The sequence below is a fragment of the Mus pahari genome, chromosome 10 (genome assembly GCF_900095145.1).
Source record: "Mus pahari chromosome 10, PAHARI_EIJ_v1.1, whole genome shotgun sequence".
Lineage (NCBI taxonomy): Eukaryota > Metazoa > Chordata > Mammalia > Rodentia > Muridae > Mus > Mus pahari.
The window spans coordinates 101,467,873-101,482,804 of record NC_034599.1 but is presented as its reverse complement, the minus strand read 5'-3'; the positions used below and the strand labels follow the sequence as shown (position 1 = coordinate 101,482,804).

The 14,932-nt window shown below is 50.3% G+C and overlaps 2 protein-coding genes across 2 annotated transcripts in view; both read right to left on the bottom strand.

Moving 5' to 3' along the window:
- Nucleotides 1-3,795, bottom strand: part of Ip6k1 (inositol hexakisphosphate kinase 1) — a 47,552-nt gene extending 43,757 nt beyond the window's left edge. The window contains exon 1 of the mRNA XM_021206207.1: nucleotides 3,563-3,795. The gene's annotated coding sequence lies outside the window, so the exon portion shown is untranslated. The remainder of the gene's footprint in view (nucleotides 1-3,562) is intronic.
- A 2,979-nt stretch (nucleotides 3,796-6,774) lies between these two features.
- Nucleotides 6,775-14,368, bottom strand: Cdhr4 (cadherin related family member 4). Its single transcript, XM_029543592.1, has 19 exons — nucleotides 14,320-14,368; nucleotides 13,868-14,052; nucleotides 13,602-13,764; nucleotides 13,427-13,518; nucleotides 12,502-12,606; nucleotides 11,795-11,898; nucleotides 11,496-11,632; nucleotides 11,116-11,299; nucleotides 10,864-11,017; nucleotides 10,554-10,647; nucleotides 9,718-9,921; nucleotides 9,499-9,638; nucleotides 9,116-9,266; nucleotides 8,810-9,030; nucleotides 8,271-8,413; nucleotides 7,760-7,816; nucleotides 7,564-7,651; nucleotides 7,325-7,355; nucleotides 6,775-6,843 (listed from the first exon to the last, which is right to left on the bottom strand). Exons 1-19 carry the CDS (start codon nucleotides 14,366-14,368, stop codon nucleotides 6,788-6,790), a joined length of 2,358 nt encoding a protein of 785 aa, XP_029399452.1. The 3' UTR covers nucleotides 6,775-6,787.
- Nucleotides 14,369-14,932: the final 564 nt, after the last annotated feature.

The window sequence follows — 14,932 nt, the reverse complement described above, 5'->3', positions numbered from 1 at the left end:
CAACCATCCATAACAAGATCTGATGCCCTTTTCTGGAGACAACTGCAGTGTACTTGCATATAATAAATAAATAAATCTTAAAACAAAAAAAAAAGAACCAAAACAAAACAAACTCAAAAAAGAAAGCATCAGATCTTCCAGAACTGAAGTTACAGATGATTATGAGCTGCCATGTGGGTGCTGGGTACGGAACTCAGGACATCTACAAGAACAATTAAGTACCCTTAACTGCTGAGTCATCTCTCCAGCCCTACAGGAGGGTTTCTATGTGGGTACCAGGAATCAAACTCAAGAGATCTGCCTGCCTTTGCCTCTGGGGTTAAAGGCAAGCACCACCACTACCCAGCTCCAAAAGATATTGGACTGGAAAGATGGCTAGGGCTCTTCCAGAGGACCCAGGCACAATTCTCAGCACACATACAGTAGCTTATAACTTGTAACTACGGTTCCAGAGGAGCCAACACCCCCTTCCTACCTCTATGGGTAGGTACTTGCATTTGGTACACAGATGTACATTCAGGTAAACCACCCATTAAAGTGAAAAATAAATAAATAAATAAATCAAGCAAGCAAGCAAGCAAGCAAATATCAAATCAGTTGTGATTGTGCACATGAATAAGCCTAGCACTTAGGTGGTTGAAGAAATAAGATCAAGATGTCAACCTGGATGACAACAAGCAGGTGACCTGCCTAGACTATACAGGGACAGTCTGTCTCAAAAACAAAACAGCGCTGGTAGAGGGCTCAGGGGACAAGGGTGCTACCACACTGACAAGACAATAAAGCTGGGTCTCTAAAACCCATAGCAGGAGGTGCTGTCCTGACATTGACACACTGTGACATGTGTATGCACGCAAGCACTGGCACATCCACATGCAGTAAAAATACAGCAAGTCCTACTCTGATGCTTAAGAGGCTTTAATGGTTTTGCTGTTCAAAGGGAGTGGAATATTCTCCAGGAATCTAAGTGTTTGAAAGACGTTTTATAAAGCTAGGGAGAACCTGAACTGGACTCTGGAGATAAGCGACGAAGGTAAAGTAACAGAATCTTCAACAAGGACAAAGGTCGAGAGACTCAGCGGGCAAGAGGAACTGGAGAGCAAAATACATATGGAATGCTGAGCAAGCTATTTAGTTAGTGGGTTCTAAGGATAAACCCTGAGGAGGTAGGCTGGGGCTGCTGGGCAGCAACTCTTTGGATGCCCCATCAGGAAATCAGAGCTCATCCTATAATCCTGTCTCTTTCTCTTTTTTTTTCCTTTTTCTTGAGACAGGGTTTCTCTGTGTAGCCCTGGTGTCATAGAATTCAATTTGTAGACTATGTTGGCCTCAATCTCAGGGATCTGCTTGTCTCTGCCTGTACCTGTGTAAACTTCTGATCAGTGTAGAATAACCACCATCTGTGATCTCTAGCTGTTAACAGTTTAAAAGCACTAAATCAGCCCACACCTTTAATCCCAGAACTTGGGAGGCAGAAGCAGGTGGATCTCTGTGATTTCGAGGCCAGCCTGGTCTACAGTGTTCCAGGTCAGTCAGAGCTATGCAGAGACACTGTCTGAAAAACAGAGAAAGAAGGGGCTGGGAAGTGGGGAGGTCGACAGAGGAAAGGGAGAGGGAGGGAGAGCTAGGCCAGCCGGTCTGCTAAATGGACACCTAAAGTAAAGATGACAGTGACTCTTGAGTTTCCAGAACAGCCTATGATACACAAGAACCATCTCAAAATAACCTAGAGTGCTGAATAAGTGCTTAAGTTTACAAATGAATTATGCAAAGACAGAGGCAGAGGACCCACTACTATAATAATGGTCTTCAAGATGCAGCTCCTAAAATATCCATCACAGATACGATATTGTCTTTGGATAACTGTTGAATTTAGCATGATGCTGTATTCATACTCATGAGCTAATAAAAGTATTAAAAGAGTGAAAAGTTCTCCTGTATTTTTATTTTCTTGGGACAACAGTCCTAAGATAGGCTTAGACCAAGGAGAAACTTTAATGGGCACTTGAACTCCCTAAGACTGTACACATTAGTCAATGCTGTCAACTTGATTAACAGTCTTCTATATCACTAAGAGATACAATACCCAAGATGAAATAAGAGGATTAGAGTTAGCTATTTTAGCAGAAAGAGCAAAAATTTAACCCTGTGGATAATTTAATTCTCCCCCCCCCCAAAAAAAAAGCAATAGGAGCTGGTCGTGGGGCAATTCTAAGAAGCTCAGATTTTAGCATCTCTCTCTCCCTTAATAACTATCCAAGAAACTTATTTCACCAAGGCTAAAATTTTATTAATCATTCAAAAGATGAAAGGGCAATGAAATAAATACTATTCAGGTCCCCTCTCCTCCCAACTTGCTGCCTTGACCGGCTGCATTCAGCCCAGGTCTCCCAAAGGTATCTCTCACAGACCAGGGTTCTGGTTTCTCCCAGAATTAAACGTTCAGAGGTGACATGATCCTAACAGATATTAAGGGCACACCTCCTGCTTGGCCTCCTTAATCATCTTTTGTGGGTTTCATATGACAACAACATATAAGACACCTGTGTGGCGAACCTAAGAAACCCTGGGTAAAAATGTGATTTACAGCGGCCGGGACCATGTCTACAGCTGCATACTCTTTTGGGGATTGCCAGCCCCGCCTCCATCGTAAGCCTGACTCCCGTTTTCATCAAGCATCAACAGCTTTCAGCTCTGCTTTTGTCTCCAGACAGGGTCTTGTTAGGTAGCTCTGGCTGGCCGGCCCGCAACCCAAGGCGACCCTCCTCCCTCAGCCTAGTGCATGAGCTCCCATACCCAATTTCAGTTTTTGTTTTAATAGCCTCAACACTCCTAACGGACTGTCTCTTTAAGAGACAAAATTAATCAAATCATCAGCATCCTTATCCTCCTAAACCATATGCTCCAAAAAGAAGTGGTGGTCGAGCACCAAAGAACTTATACCCCAAATAAAACTCAGCCACTGTGGACATTTAGCTAGTTAGCTAGGTTCTCCAAGAAGCAGTAAACAGTGAGCCCTGCATAGCACAGAAGGCTCCGAGGGTTCTCGGTGGTGCCAGGCAGAGGATCATCGCCCTAACCCAAAGCACAGGGCCCTGATACCACCCTGCTTGGCTCAGAAGGCATTTTAGGCCTGTTTCGTCTCATCTTAGTCTCAAGCGGCCTGAAAATGTACTCGCAGGAGTGTGCAATCTTAAGAGCGACGTAACGTTTATAGCCGATTAGGAGGAACGTTACGGCAGGGAGAACGAGCTGGCAGCAACCACGTCTCAGCACTCCGAGTCTCAGGCACCCAGGGATTCGGTCTGAAAGGCAGGTTTCCCGCTACCCCGCCGGCCGGTCCCAGGGCTCAGGGCTCTCCGACCTCCACCCGGGCTGCCCTCCCAGCCTGTCAACATCTGAGAGGCTCGGCGGAAGGCCAACCAGGACGCTGGAATCATGTTCCAGTGATGCTCGCCCCAAGTCCCGACCCTACCTACGCGCGCCAGCAACCACCCCGCGCCCGCCGCCACCCTCGCCGTGGGTGTCGGGCGGGTCTTTTGGCCCGACTCCTGTCACTCACCGGCCCGACCTGGGCTGCGGGCGCCCAAGGCTCCCCACGGGAGCTGGGCCCCCCGGGCCTCCAGGTCTCGGCCCGCCCCCTGGCAGGCAGCGCAGGTGGCTGAGCCCCGCAGCAGCGGCCCCACACCGGCCGCTCGGTCCAGCTCCTGGCGCTGCCCACTGGGTACGGATCAACAACAAGATGGCGGCCAGCCGAGGGGGCGGGGGCCGGGCGTCATAGTAACCAAGGACCGCAAAGAACCCGCCCCTGACTGAGGTTATCTCCAATCAACAGCCTCGTCCTGGGACGCCCGAAGGAGTTCTTCGCGTTGATTCGTCAACTCTTCCGTCAGTCAGGGCGTGCCTCTCGTGCAGAATGCCTGGGGCACGTGACTGTGACGGCACGAATTGACGCATGCGCGCCATTCTCAGGTTTACTAGCAGCGGAGCTTTCACTGTGGAGGGGGGGGTGCTGGAGCGCCCTTGCTTTTCTCACCTGCGCAATCATTTCGGTTTTGAGCTGGCAGATTATATCATACTCTCTCGCACACACTTAGGGAATGTCAACGGCACGGTATTTGCTTTGTCGCCTGCCTCTGTGCTTGGGATCGACCCTAGTTAACTGGTGAGGAAACTGAGGCGCAGAAAAGAGCCTGAGCCAAGGTCACACAGCCTTAGGAAGTGGTGGCGATGGGTCCTTCTACTCTTCTAGCTCCGGAGTTAGTGTTTTCTAAGCGTCTCCCAGCGTTGCCTCTCACCAGTCCAGACGCACAGCCGTCTGTGCCACCTCTTCGTTTTTGGCTTCCCCTTTCCCCGTCTTATTTGGCATAGAGTTCAATCTGCATCCAGCACAAGTCTCAGCACATAGTGACCGCTCTTCTTTGCCTCAGAGCATCTGTTAAGTTCCTGTGACACTGTCTTTTGCCCTTGGCTATCATCTGTCTCCAAGGCAAACTATGAGTCCAAAAATGGCCATCCCTTGTTCTCCATAAGTAGGCCCCTAACCCTGGGCTTTTGGCTTCAAGGTTAGGATACCGAGGGCATCACAGCACCTGGTCCCACACCAAAACACCCTAACTCTGAGAACTCTGAGCTTTAGCTTCTCTGAGAGTTGCTCTGTCTATAAAATGAAGATGAACAAGAAGCAGACTTAAGCTCTTAAGAGTAAGCCAAGTACTCAGGAAAAACCACTTATAGCCGCTCAGGTTGCTGAACCTTAAGGCTCTATCACTCTTCTTTTGATAGGCACCCCATTAAGAGAGATGGTTCAGTGGTTAAGAGTACTTGCTGTTCTCCCAGAGAACCTGGGTTCTGTTCCCAGCACCCACATCAGCCAACTCACAGTTTCATGGGGATCCAACACCCTCTTCATGGGCACCAACACACATGTGGCATATATTCACACAGACACACATACATATAAAAATAATTTTAGAGTGTTTTTCCTAGTTAGAACATGGCAGTACATACCTTCAATCCCTTGAGGGGCAGAAGAAAGCCAATCTCTTGACTTTGAGGGTAGATAGCCTGGTCTACATAGTGGGTTCCAGGCCAGCCAGGGTTACATAAGACCCTGACTTTAAAATAATAAAGCCCAGGTCATCTTCCCCCCCCCCCCAGGGCATTCATATTCTTCCTGGGCCTAGGGTGCCATAACTGCTCCAGAATGGAGATTATGCTTCTGATAGGGTTCAGGCCCACAGAACTGACAGGAGGGGAAAGACTGACTTAACTTGACAATAGCTGGACCATGGTGGCACACGCCTTTAGCCCCAGCACTCGGGAGACAGAGGCAGGTAGATCTCTGAGTTTGAGGGCAGCCTGGCTTACAGAGCAGGTTCTAGGACAGCCAGGGCTACACAGAGAAACCCTGCTTTGACTACACAGAAGAGAGAGAGAGAGAGAGAGAGAGAGAGAGAGAGAGAGAGAGAACTTGAAGCTAAGACAGTTAAGCATACTCTCTACTCAGACAATAGGATCTCTTGGAGATAAACATGATGCCAAGTTGGGCATGGTGTCAGCACTGCACACAGTAAAATCTGTTCTCCAGGCTGTCACAAAACCCTTGGCTATCTGCAACAACTTAGATTCGCACAGGAAGAGCTAAGGGATAGAGAGTCAGGGGAAACAGATATAAAGCCATGGGCTCAGCATCAGAAAGAGGTTTTCAGTAATCCAGGAACGGCTAAGCACAGATTCTCTCATCTCTCCCACCAAGAATTCCAGATCCTTCCCAACAAAACCTCTCCACACGGTTGGCAGGCTGTCCATGAAACCCAACAATGTTGAGCGGCCCAGAGAGCCCCAGAATCTGCAGACTATTTCAAGAAAAGTAAAAGCTCGGCACGATGCCGCTCACCTGTCATCCCAGTGCTGGAGAGGGGAGGACAGGCGGATCCTGGGCCTCACCAATCAGTCAGCCTAGCCTACTCGGTGAGTTACAGGTCAGTGAGAGACCCTATCTCAACGTAGGGAGGGGACATGATATCTGAGTTTGTACTCTGTGTGTACACAAATGTGCCAGTGTCAAGCCAGCCATGTGCCTATAATCCCAGCACTCCGGAGACCAAGGCAGGCATGTAAGCTCCAAGCCAGCCCAAACTACAAAACCATATATTTAAAATAAAATTCTGCCTGGAATGGTGATGAACACCTTTAATCCCAGCACTTGGAAGGCAGAGGCACGTAGACCTCTGTGAACTCAAGGCCAGCCTGATCTACACAGTGAGTTCCTGGATAGCCAAGGTTATGTAGAGAGACCTTGTCTCAATAATATTTTTAAAAGTTTTAAAGCAAGTCTTACTGGGTATGGTAGCACATGCCTTTAATTCCAGCACTGAGGAGGCAGAGGCAGGGGAATCTCTGTGAGTTCCAGACCAGCCTGGTCCACAAAAAAGAGTTCCAAGCCAATTGGGGCAACACAGTGAGACCCTGTCTCAATAAAAGAAAAGTAAATATCTCCAAGTAGACAGGTCAACTGGAGACCCTTCCATCACTGACAAAGATAAGAGCCTCTTCTACAAAGTGTCACTGTCAGAGCACAAAACGCTTTTTCAAAGTAAAGTCACAGGAGTGGCGCTTGCTCCAAGTGACAACCAGGAAACACAGATCTCAGAGCTTCTCCCACACAGAGATTACAAGGCGGGCAGTATTCTGTTTGTCGTCTTTATTACTAAATTGCTTTGTAAATCCAGGCTCTGAGCGTGTGAAAAGGGAATTCCCCACAGAGTAAAACAGCTACTCCGCCTCACGGCCAACGCCGGGCTCCCGTGAGTGTGCTGAACAGGTAATCTCTCCCTGTACCTGAGCTCAGATGGGCAGGAGAGAGGAGGGAAGAAACGATGGCTGGCTTCAGCAGTGTTGTCACCCCTTGCACAAGGACCCAAACTTATCTCCCCTTTCCCTTCTCAACAAAGAATCCCGTGATTTGACTCAAATGAACAGAAAGCTAGGAGACACCAGATCCTCTAGAGCAGCCAATGTCAGGTTAGTCAGCTATAGTTTACTGGTGAAGCTGGACTGTGTAGGGAGCTCTCCCCTTCCCCGATGAGCTGAGACAGGACTAGGTCTGGTTGTCACCTGGCCCAACTGGTGCTTAACAAAGTTACCTAAAGGGTGAAGGGTGACCGAGAGTTCGTGGGGGTGAGAGAAGAACTAAGTGAAAACGTTGGTGCTGGATGCTTGGTGGTGGCGGCAGTAAAAAAGGAGATGGGTAAAGGGAAGGAAATTCTGGGAAAGGGTGAGGGCCCAGGTAGAGAATGGGTTATGAAAAGTAGAGACTTACGGACATCTTGGGCTCTGCCATCAAAATGTTGCTGAAAAGAAGAAAAGGGCACAGTGAGTAGAACCTTGCCCATGGGGAGCAGATGGAAAGGCCCATGCCCACCCGCCTGATCTATCTTGGTGGTGGTGCGGGCACTAACAGGGGGTAGCCACTCCCAAGCAGGAAGGCAGGCATGGCAGAGATAGGGAGTACCCTAGAGCAGCCTCACTGCCGTTAACCTGAGCTATGACTTGGCATACCAGGCTCATGGCAATTCTGGGTACCTGGGACATCTCTATCCTTGGTGCCTCCATCTGCCTCTCAATAGATCTTTCATTTTCCTGGATGCTATATCGGAGTGGAGTAGAAGTCCAAGATGAGCTGGACCCCAGCCTGAGTTTGAGAGATGGATTCCCAGGCAGAGGGGTAAACCTGTTTACCTCCACAGAGACGAACCTGTTTAGCAACTGAGCTCTGGCTGGTTTGCTTGGTGCCTGTAGTGACTGGGCCAACCTAAAAGGCCAGAAAGGAGAAGACCAAGAAAGTTGCAGGCCTTCTAGTACCTACCAAGGAGTGATGTCAGCGACCCTTTATGGTGGGAATGCCTAGTGCCCGCATGAGATGCTCACACTATTATCTGTCCTACCCTGGTCTCGGAAGCTTAGTCTTCAGAAGCAGGGCAGAAATAAGGTAGGAGACAGGCGTTGGGAACAGTGGTAAATGTCAAACTCTGAGCCAGCCAGCCATGGCCATCCAATTCCAAGACTGGACCCCACCGATGATGGAGGCCACTCCCAGTGCCCCCCTAATCAGAATACTTCTGGAGAGACAGCAGCAGCCTTCCTCAGTCTGTTTGTCTCTTTGCCCACCTACGTTGGCAGTGTCATCCAATACTGAGTAAAGTTCCCTATTCCAGCCAGTGTCCGTATGTAGGCTAGCGAAGAAGGATGCTGAGATAGGAACCTACCACCGGAGGGTCCTGCTGAGGAGCCAACCCAGAACCAGGAGGAGAACTGCACCAGTCGCTGTCAGCACTACCACAAACCAGGGCTCTGGCTTCCAGAAAGCCTCTATGTCTGTCACAATCAGGGGTGTCATTGTTGAGGACACCTGAAAGGAGGGTCGCTGACTCACCACTGCCATTGGCAACCCAGCTTTCAAATTCCCTATGCAGTGGGGTACCTCACACCCCTGATTTATTTTTGCATCTAGCAGTCTTCTCAAAAATGTCTTCTCTCATAACCACACCTTAAAAAACCAGGCGTTGCCGGGCGTGGTGGCGCACGCCTTTAATCCCAGCACTTGGGAGGCAGAGGCAGGCATATTTCTGAGTTCAAGGCCAGCCTGGTCTACAGAGTGAGTTCCAGGACAGCCAAGGCTATACAGAGAAACCCTGTCTCGAAAAACCAAAACACAAAACAAAACAAAACAAAACAAAAAAAACCAGGCGTCTTCATCCTTCAAGATCCTCTCTCCCAACCCCCAAGGGCCTGAGAACCCCCTCACTGTGTTTTGGTGGGTGCTGGTGGCCACCGTGCTGGCCTTCCAAGGAACTAGATGCACAATGATGGTGGCAGTGGTGCTGAGGTGGGGGATGGGAGGGCCCACATCTGCAACATGGATCAATAGCTCATAGGTGCAGGGCTGCTCTGGCCATGGGGAACCCAACACAGTGTCATTGTACACCAGGATGGCCCCTTGCAGTCTAAACCGGCTCTGGCTATTCCCTGAAAGCAGAGTAGTGGGAGAAGAAGGTATTATTAACTTATCCTGACTCTCACCAACAGCCTAGTGGCCCCCACATATTCACACCTCCCACGATGCTGTAGGAGAGAGTCAAGCGCTGTGGCTCTTGTGGGATCCAACATGACACCTTAGTCACCTCCATGCTATGACCCAGGGGAGTGTAGATAGTGAGTTCCTGAAATGGAGGCTCACACTCAGGAGCATGGTCGTTCACGTCCTGGAGAAAGGCCACCACATTAGGAGAGATGACAGCCCATCCCTCGAACTCCCAGGCTAGCCCATCAGCTTTCTTTGAAAACACTGAGCCTACGTGGCAGGTAGCAGGCTTTAAGGCTTTCCACAGTAAGTCCCTCCCCTCCACCAGCCCCCAGGAGAAACTGAGGCTTCTGCATGAAGAAGCAAATAGTCAGAGGGAAATTTGTCTTTCCTAGGCCTTGGAGGTCATTTACCTCAACCTCAATGGTTATGGTACATGAACCTGATCGGTGACTGTTGAGGTCCCAGTCTTGGCTGTGATCAATCAGCAGAATAATGATCCTGTACAACCTCTGCTGCTCATAGTCCAAAGGCCCCAGGAGGTGGAGTTCTCCTAAAGGGATGACCAAAGCTTTACCCTGCAGAGGCAACTCTGGCCCTATCCCTCCCTCCCAGCCCTGGGGTGTAAGTACCACTCAGAAGATCCACAGCAAAGGCGGAGGGTCCACCAGAGATGTAGTACTCGAGGCTGTTACCAGGGTAGTCCATATCCGTGCCCACTATGGAGCCCAGCAGAGTGTGGGGCCCTGCATCCTCCCGAACCCGGAACGTGCGTGGGACACAGGCTGGGGAGAACTCATTGACGGGTGTCACCATCACCAGCACTGGAACCTCAGCTGGGGACCACTTGGTAGTTAAGGAGATGGTCTGAGGTACCCAGACCTGCCCCAGGGGGTCTTAGTAAGTAAATATGGCCCTATGTTGGAGGGAAGGTTTTCTGTGGCGTGGTGCTGGTCTCAAGAGAGACATCCTAGGGTTGTTTTTTTTTTTGATTTTTCGGTTTTTTTTTTGTTTTTTGTTTTTTCGAGACAGGGTTTCTCTATGTAGCCCTGGCTGTCCTGGAACTCGCTCTGTAGACCAGGCTGGCCTCGAACTCAGAAATCCGCCTGCCATGCCCGGCTTCCTAGGGTTTTGTTTTTTTTTTTAAAGATTTATTTATTTATTATATGTAAGTACACTGTAGCTGTCTTCAGACACTCCAGAAGAGGGCGTCAGATCTTGTTACGGATGGTTATGAGCCACCATGTGGTTTCTGGGATTTGAACTCTGGACCCTGGGAAGAGCAGTCCGGTGCTCTTACCCACTGAGCCATCTCACCAGCCCTTCCTAGGGTTCTTAAATTGAGTTTATCCTGACCTTCTAGCTTTTGAGGGGAAAAAAAAAAAAAGCTGTCTGTGTCTCGGGGATGGAGTGGGGGTTGACAATATAGCCTTGTTCTGCATGCTCAGGCCTAAGTATGGTCACTCACTGGTCATTTGGGGTTGACCACCATCGAACACCAAGATGGAAGCTGAATGCTGGAAGCAAGCCCCAGGAGCGTCGCAGTCCAGTGTAGCATTCACCTGGCCAAGGGGACCAGAGAGTAAGATGAAGCCAGGGTCAGGCATGTCAGGGTGCCTCAAACCAGGGTGTCCACGGATAGCCTACCTTGACCCAGTTTTCCAGACTGCAGGCTGTCTCCACAACCTTATTCTCACCCCACCTCCAGGCTCTCAATGCCAACAAACCTTGGCCCTCCCACCTTGTCTGGACAGAGTCTCGGAGTGTGTGTTGGGCACCTCAAGGGTTCTGTCACGAAGACGGAGACTGGCGGAGTGGGGAGGGCTGTGGAACCGCAGCTGGTAGTCGAGGGGGCCGCCTGCAGAGTCTGGGTCAACACACGTGAGCGTGTCCAGCACAGTGCCCACGAGTGAAGTCTCTGGAATTTGAGTCCTGGGAGTGGAGGGCAGGTGGCAAGACAGGAGTCTGGACCAATGATGGGCCAGGGAATTTCACCCCAACCAGCCGGGACATGGCTTCCGGGTACTCACACCAGTAGCGCTGGATGGCAGCGTGGGGGCCACTGGTTTACCGCGCGCACGCTAACTGTGAGATCGAACACATCACTGGCCCAAGGCCGGAGCCTCTCAGAGGCCTTCACCCGCAGTTTTGTGACCATGGCGCCCTGAACGCGAGCCAAATCCAGGGGTGCAGTGGTCCGCACTACCCCATCAGCTGAGAGTGTAGAGAAGGTGCAAGAAGAAACAAAGTTCTGTACCGCCCCAGCTCAGTCCCACTCGATCTTGGCCATTCCTGCCTCTTCCTCTAGGATTGGGGCTCTCAATTCAAACTTTCAGGAAGGAGTCACATCTGTGCCTCACCCTTTCCCAGTGAAGGACATCTTCAATACCCGCCCCACTCCTTCCCTCACCTTGTCCAATAGAGTAGAATAAACTGGGTCTTGGGGAGATGATTTCATAGAGTACGTTGACTCCCCTAGCTTGGATCCGAATCACCTCGCTCCCTGGAACCAGATCCTCTGAGATGGTAATACTCTGGGCCTTCTGTCTGAACCAAAGGTGGAAATCCAGCTCCTGCGTGCAACCAGCAGGCTCCCCAGGCCCCTCCTAGAGGCGCTAGGATGGTCCAGCAGTCCTCCAGCCTACCCCAACTACTTCCCTGGAGGCAGATGCAGAATGCTCCACCGTTCCCAGGGTAAGGGAGCCTTACAGGAAGGAGACTTGACTGGAGGGTGCAGGCAAAACCTTCACTGTCAGCATCCCTTTGCAGCTTTGGTTTTTTGCGAAGGACACTGAAATCTGCAGCTGGAAGGTCTGTCAGTGCATACAGGACAGGAAGGAAATCATGTCATGTGTCCACCGCTATATCCACTCCTAGTCCTCCCTTCAAATAGGCAATCCTCCTCAGGACCTCTAACAAGGGAGTGTGACTTACCACTCTGTTGACAAGTATCCCTTTGAACCCTACTATTCTGGGCCACCAATTCTTCCGAGTCATTCACAGCATGAATATTGGGTTAGAATTTCTAAGAACCAGTTACTAAGAGGGTGGAAGGGTGTTCGTTTATTTCTGTGGTGCTGTGGATGGAACCCAGGGGGTTGCAGAAATGACTGTTTTAAAGGGGAACTTCCTCCTCACTGGCTACCTTACCCAAAGCTCTCCCTCCAAGTTTGATTGCCATAGACATTGCACTCTCTGTCAGAGGATCCGTGAGGTCCCAGAACCACAGGCCTGCCCCCTTTCCAGACCTGCAGAGCTCAGCATAGAATCGAGCCGAGGCAAGAAGACAGTCAGCACAGGGAAGCAAGTGGTCTGGGACAAGCTTATCAGTCAAGATAGTCACAAACAAATAATTTTTCACAAGATGGTGCTTCTACCCAATCCATAGACATCCCCAGGTCCAAAGCCACGGTTACCTTTTGAGCCTGGCCTCTGAGGCCCTGGGATGGTGCCCGCAGCAGTCCCTGTTCATCAATGGAGAAAGGCCCGGGTGAAGGGTTTTGGGCACTGGTGATGTTTATCTGACAGGACAGATATGTTAGTGGTCCCCTCGAGTCCCCAGCATCCCAAGTCCACCTGTCAACATCCTCCAATAACAACCCAGGAGACTGCTGCCTCTGTCTGACTGTTCTGTACCCAGGCCAGGCCTTCTGCCTTCCACTGTGATCCCTGGCGCTGATCCTCAACTCTGCTAAAGCAAACAAAACCAAATACCCTTCAGAGTTTTTTGGATATTTTTTTTACTCTTTTTTTGTTTGCTGTTTGCTTGTTTTGTTTGTTGTTGTTGTTGTTGTTGTTGTTGTTTAGCAGAATCTCTCAACGTAAACCCTGGCTGTCTCAGAGACAAACAAGAAAATGACAGGAAGAAAAACCTGTGAGTAGGCTCAGGCCTTCGCTGCCAAGCAGGAACAGTCTGAGTCTGACCCTAGGAACCCACATGGTGGAAGGAGAGAACCAACACTTAGAAGTTGTCCTCAGAACTCCATATGCATGGCATATACCTGTATGCATACCCTCCCAATGAAAAGGGGGTGGGTGGGGTGGGAAAGAGGAACACTGGTCTTTCTAGCGTTACCAAAGTGATTTAAAAAAAAAAAAAAAAAAAAAAAAAAGGGGTCATGGAGAACTTAGACTACATAGAACGCATAAGATTTTAGTCCCTATGGTAAACTGCTATTGTTGCTGAGAGGGTAGGCAGCCCTTAGTGGCTCTCTCCAGGAACATGTATAACAGAGAGGTTCAACTGACTACTTCAGAGTCTTGAGAGCTTGTGCCTGGGACAGGAGCAGAGCCCTCCTCCTCCTCCATCCTGTCACTCACTGCCCTGGGTCCAGAGCTCACCTGGGCTCTCTGGACTCCTAGGCCTGGCAGCAGCAGAGCGTACACCAGGGCCCCAGGTGTGACGGTCTCTGGCACATAGATGAATTCCCCAGCTGTCCAGAGAAGAGGTCAGGGAGGCGCTGGCTGCTGAGGGCATAGTCACCTTCTTCTCCCATCCCACTGCTCCTAGCCTCACCTGAGCTGGCAAAAGCACCAGCACAGCGCATGCGCCCAGGGTCCCGCTGCACGTGAACGAAGATCGACCCGTCTACCACAAAGTTACCACATCTGTACTGCAGCTGCAGCTCATACTGGTTCACTGCAAGGGCATCCAGCCGGGCGGAGCTACTCAAGGACACCTGTGGCAGAATTGACCAAAGACCCATAGGGCCTGGGCTTTCTGTCTCTCCGACCGCTTCTGGCTTTGGTCCCCACAATCCCTAGTTGTATTCACGGCCTTACCATCACCAGGTAGACTCCGTTATCCCCATGCATGCTGGGTTTATTGAAGAAGCTGGTGGGTGGTCTCACACTGAGTAACTCCAGAGTGGGCATGTAGGAGGAGCAGTTGAAGGAGAAAGGCAGAAGGACCGTCCCAGGGCCACTGCTCTCAGAGATATACGTAGTCCAGGGCAGGCTGTGGAGGACTAGGAGAAAGCCACATTTAGAAACACAACAATAGCCTTTTCCTTCGGGGCCAAGCAGCCAAAGTCCTTCCTTGTCTCCTACAGGTGACATTAGACAGGTGAAGAGAGATGAAGAATGTGATTGAAGAAACAGCCAACAGAAGGGGCAAGGGTCAAGGGTTCCTTAGCCTCTGCCCTCCACATTAGCTTATCTACAGGTCAGAACTTCACTTGCAGACTGGGGTTCCCCCACACACACCCACACCCACACATCTGACTGCTCCTTACCAGGGATAAGCAAAGCAAAAAGAAACTCCAGGAGCCTGGGCAGTGCCATGGCAGCCTAAAGAAATGGTGGAGGAAGCTGTTTCTCAGGCTAACTCTGTTGCCTGGCTAGTTGCTTAAACATAGCCATCAGGTGGCTTCTGAGACTCCAGCTCCAGCTCCACCCACCCCGTGACAGAGCAGTTAGCTACCCGGCAGGCTCCAGGAGCTGCTGGAAAATCCCATCTTCCCCTGTTTCCAGTGAATTCTTCCATTCATTACTGCAACCCTAAGGGGATACAAGCTACAGATGGTAAAACTGGTCACATTGTCCTTGCAGACAGAGCAAACCCAGTGCCCAGGAAAATTATCCCCAAGACCTGCTTCCCCACAGAGTCTGCGTTCCAGCTGCCTCCTCTTACCGTTAGAACCGTATCTGCCTATAAAAATCGAAGCTCGGCCACCAAGAAAATCAAAAGTTGTCTACATTCATCAAACAAAAGAATCCTTAGTAGAAGAAATAAAACTAAGGATTACTTGTGTGAATATCAAGCGCAGGGGACCAAGGACTCTTCTGAGAGGAAATGAAGACATGCTGTGTGTTGGTCTGGAACACAGCTACACCAGCCTAAGATTA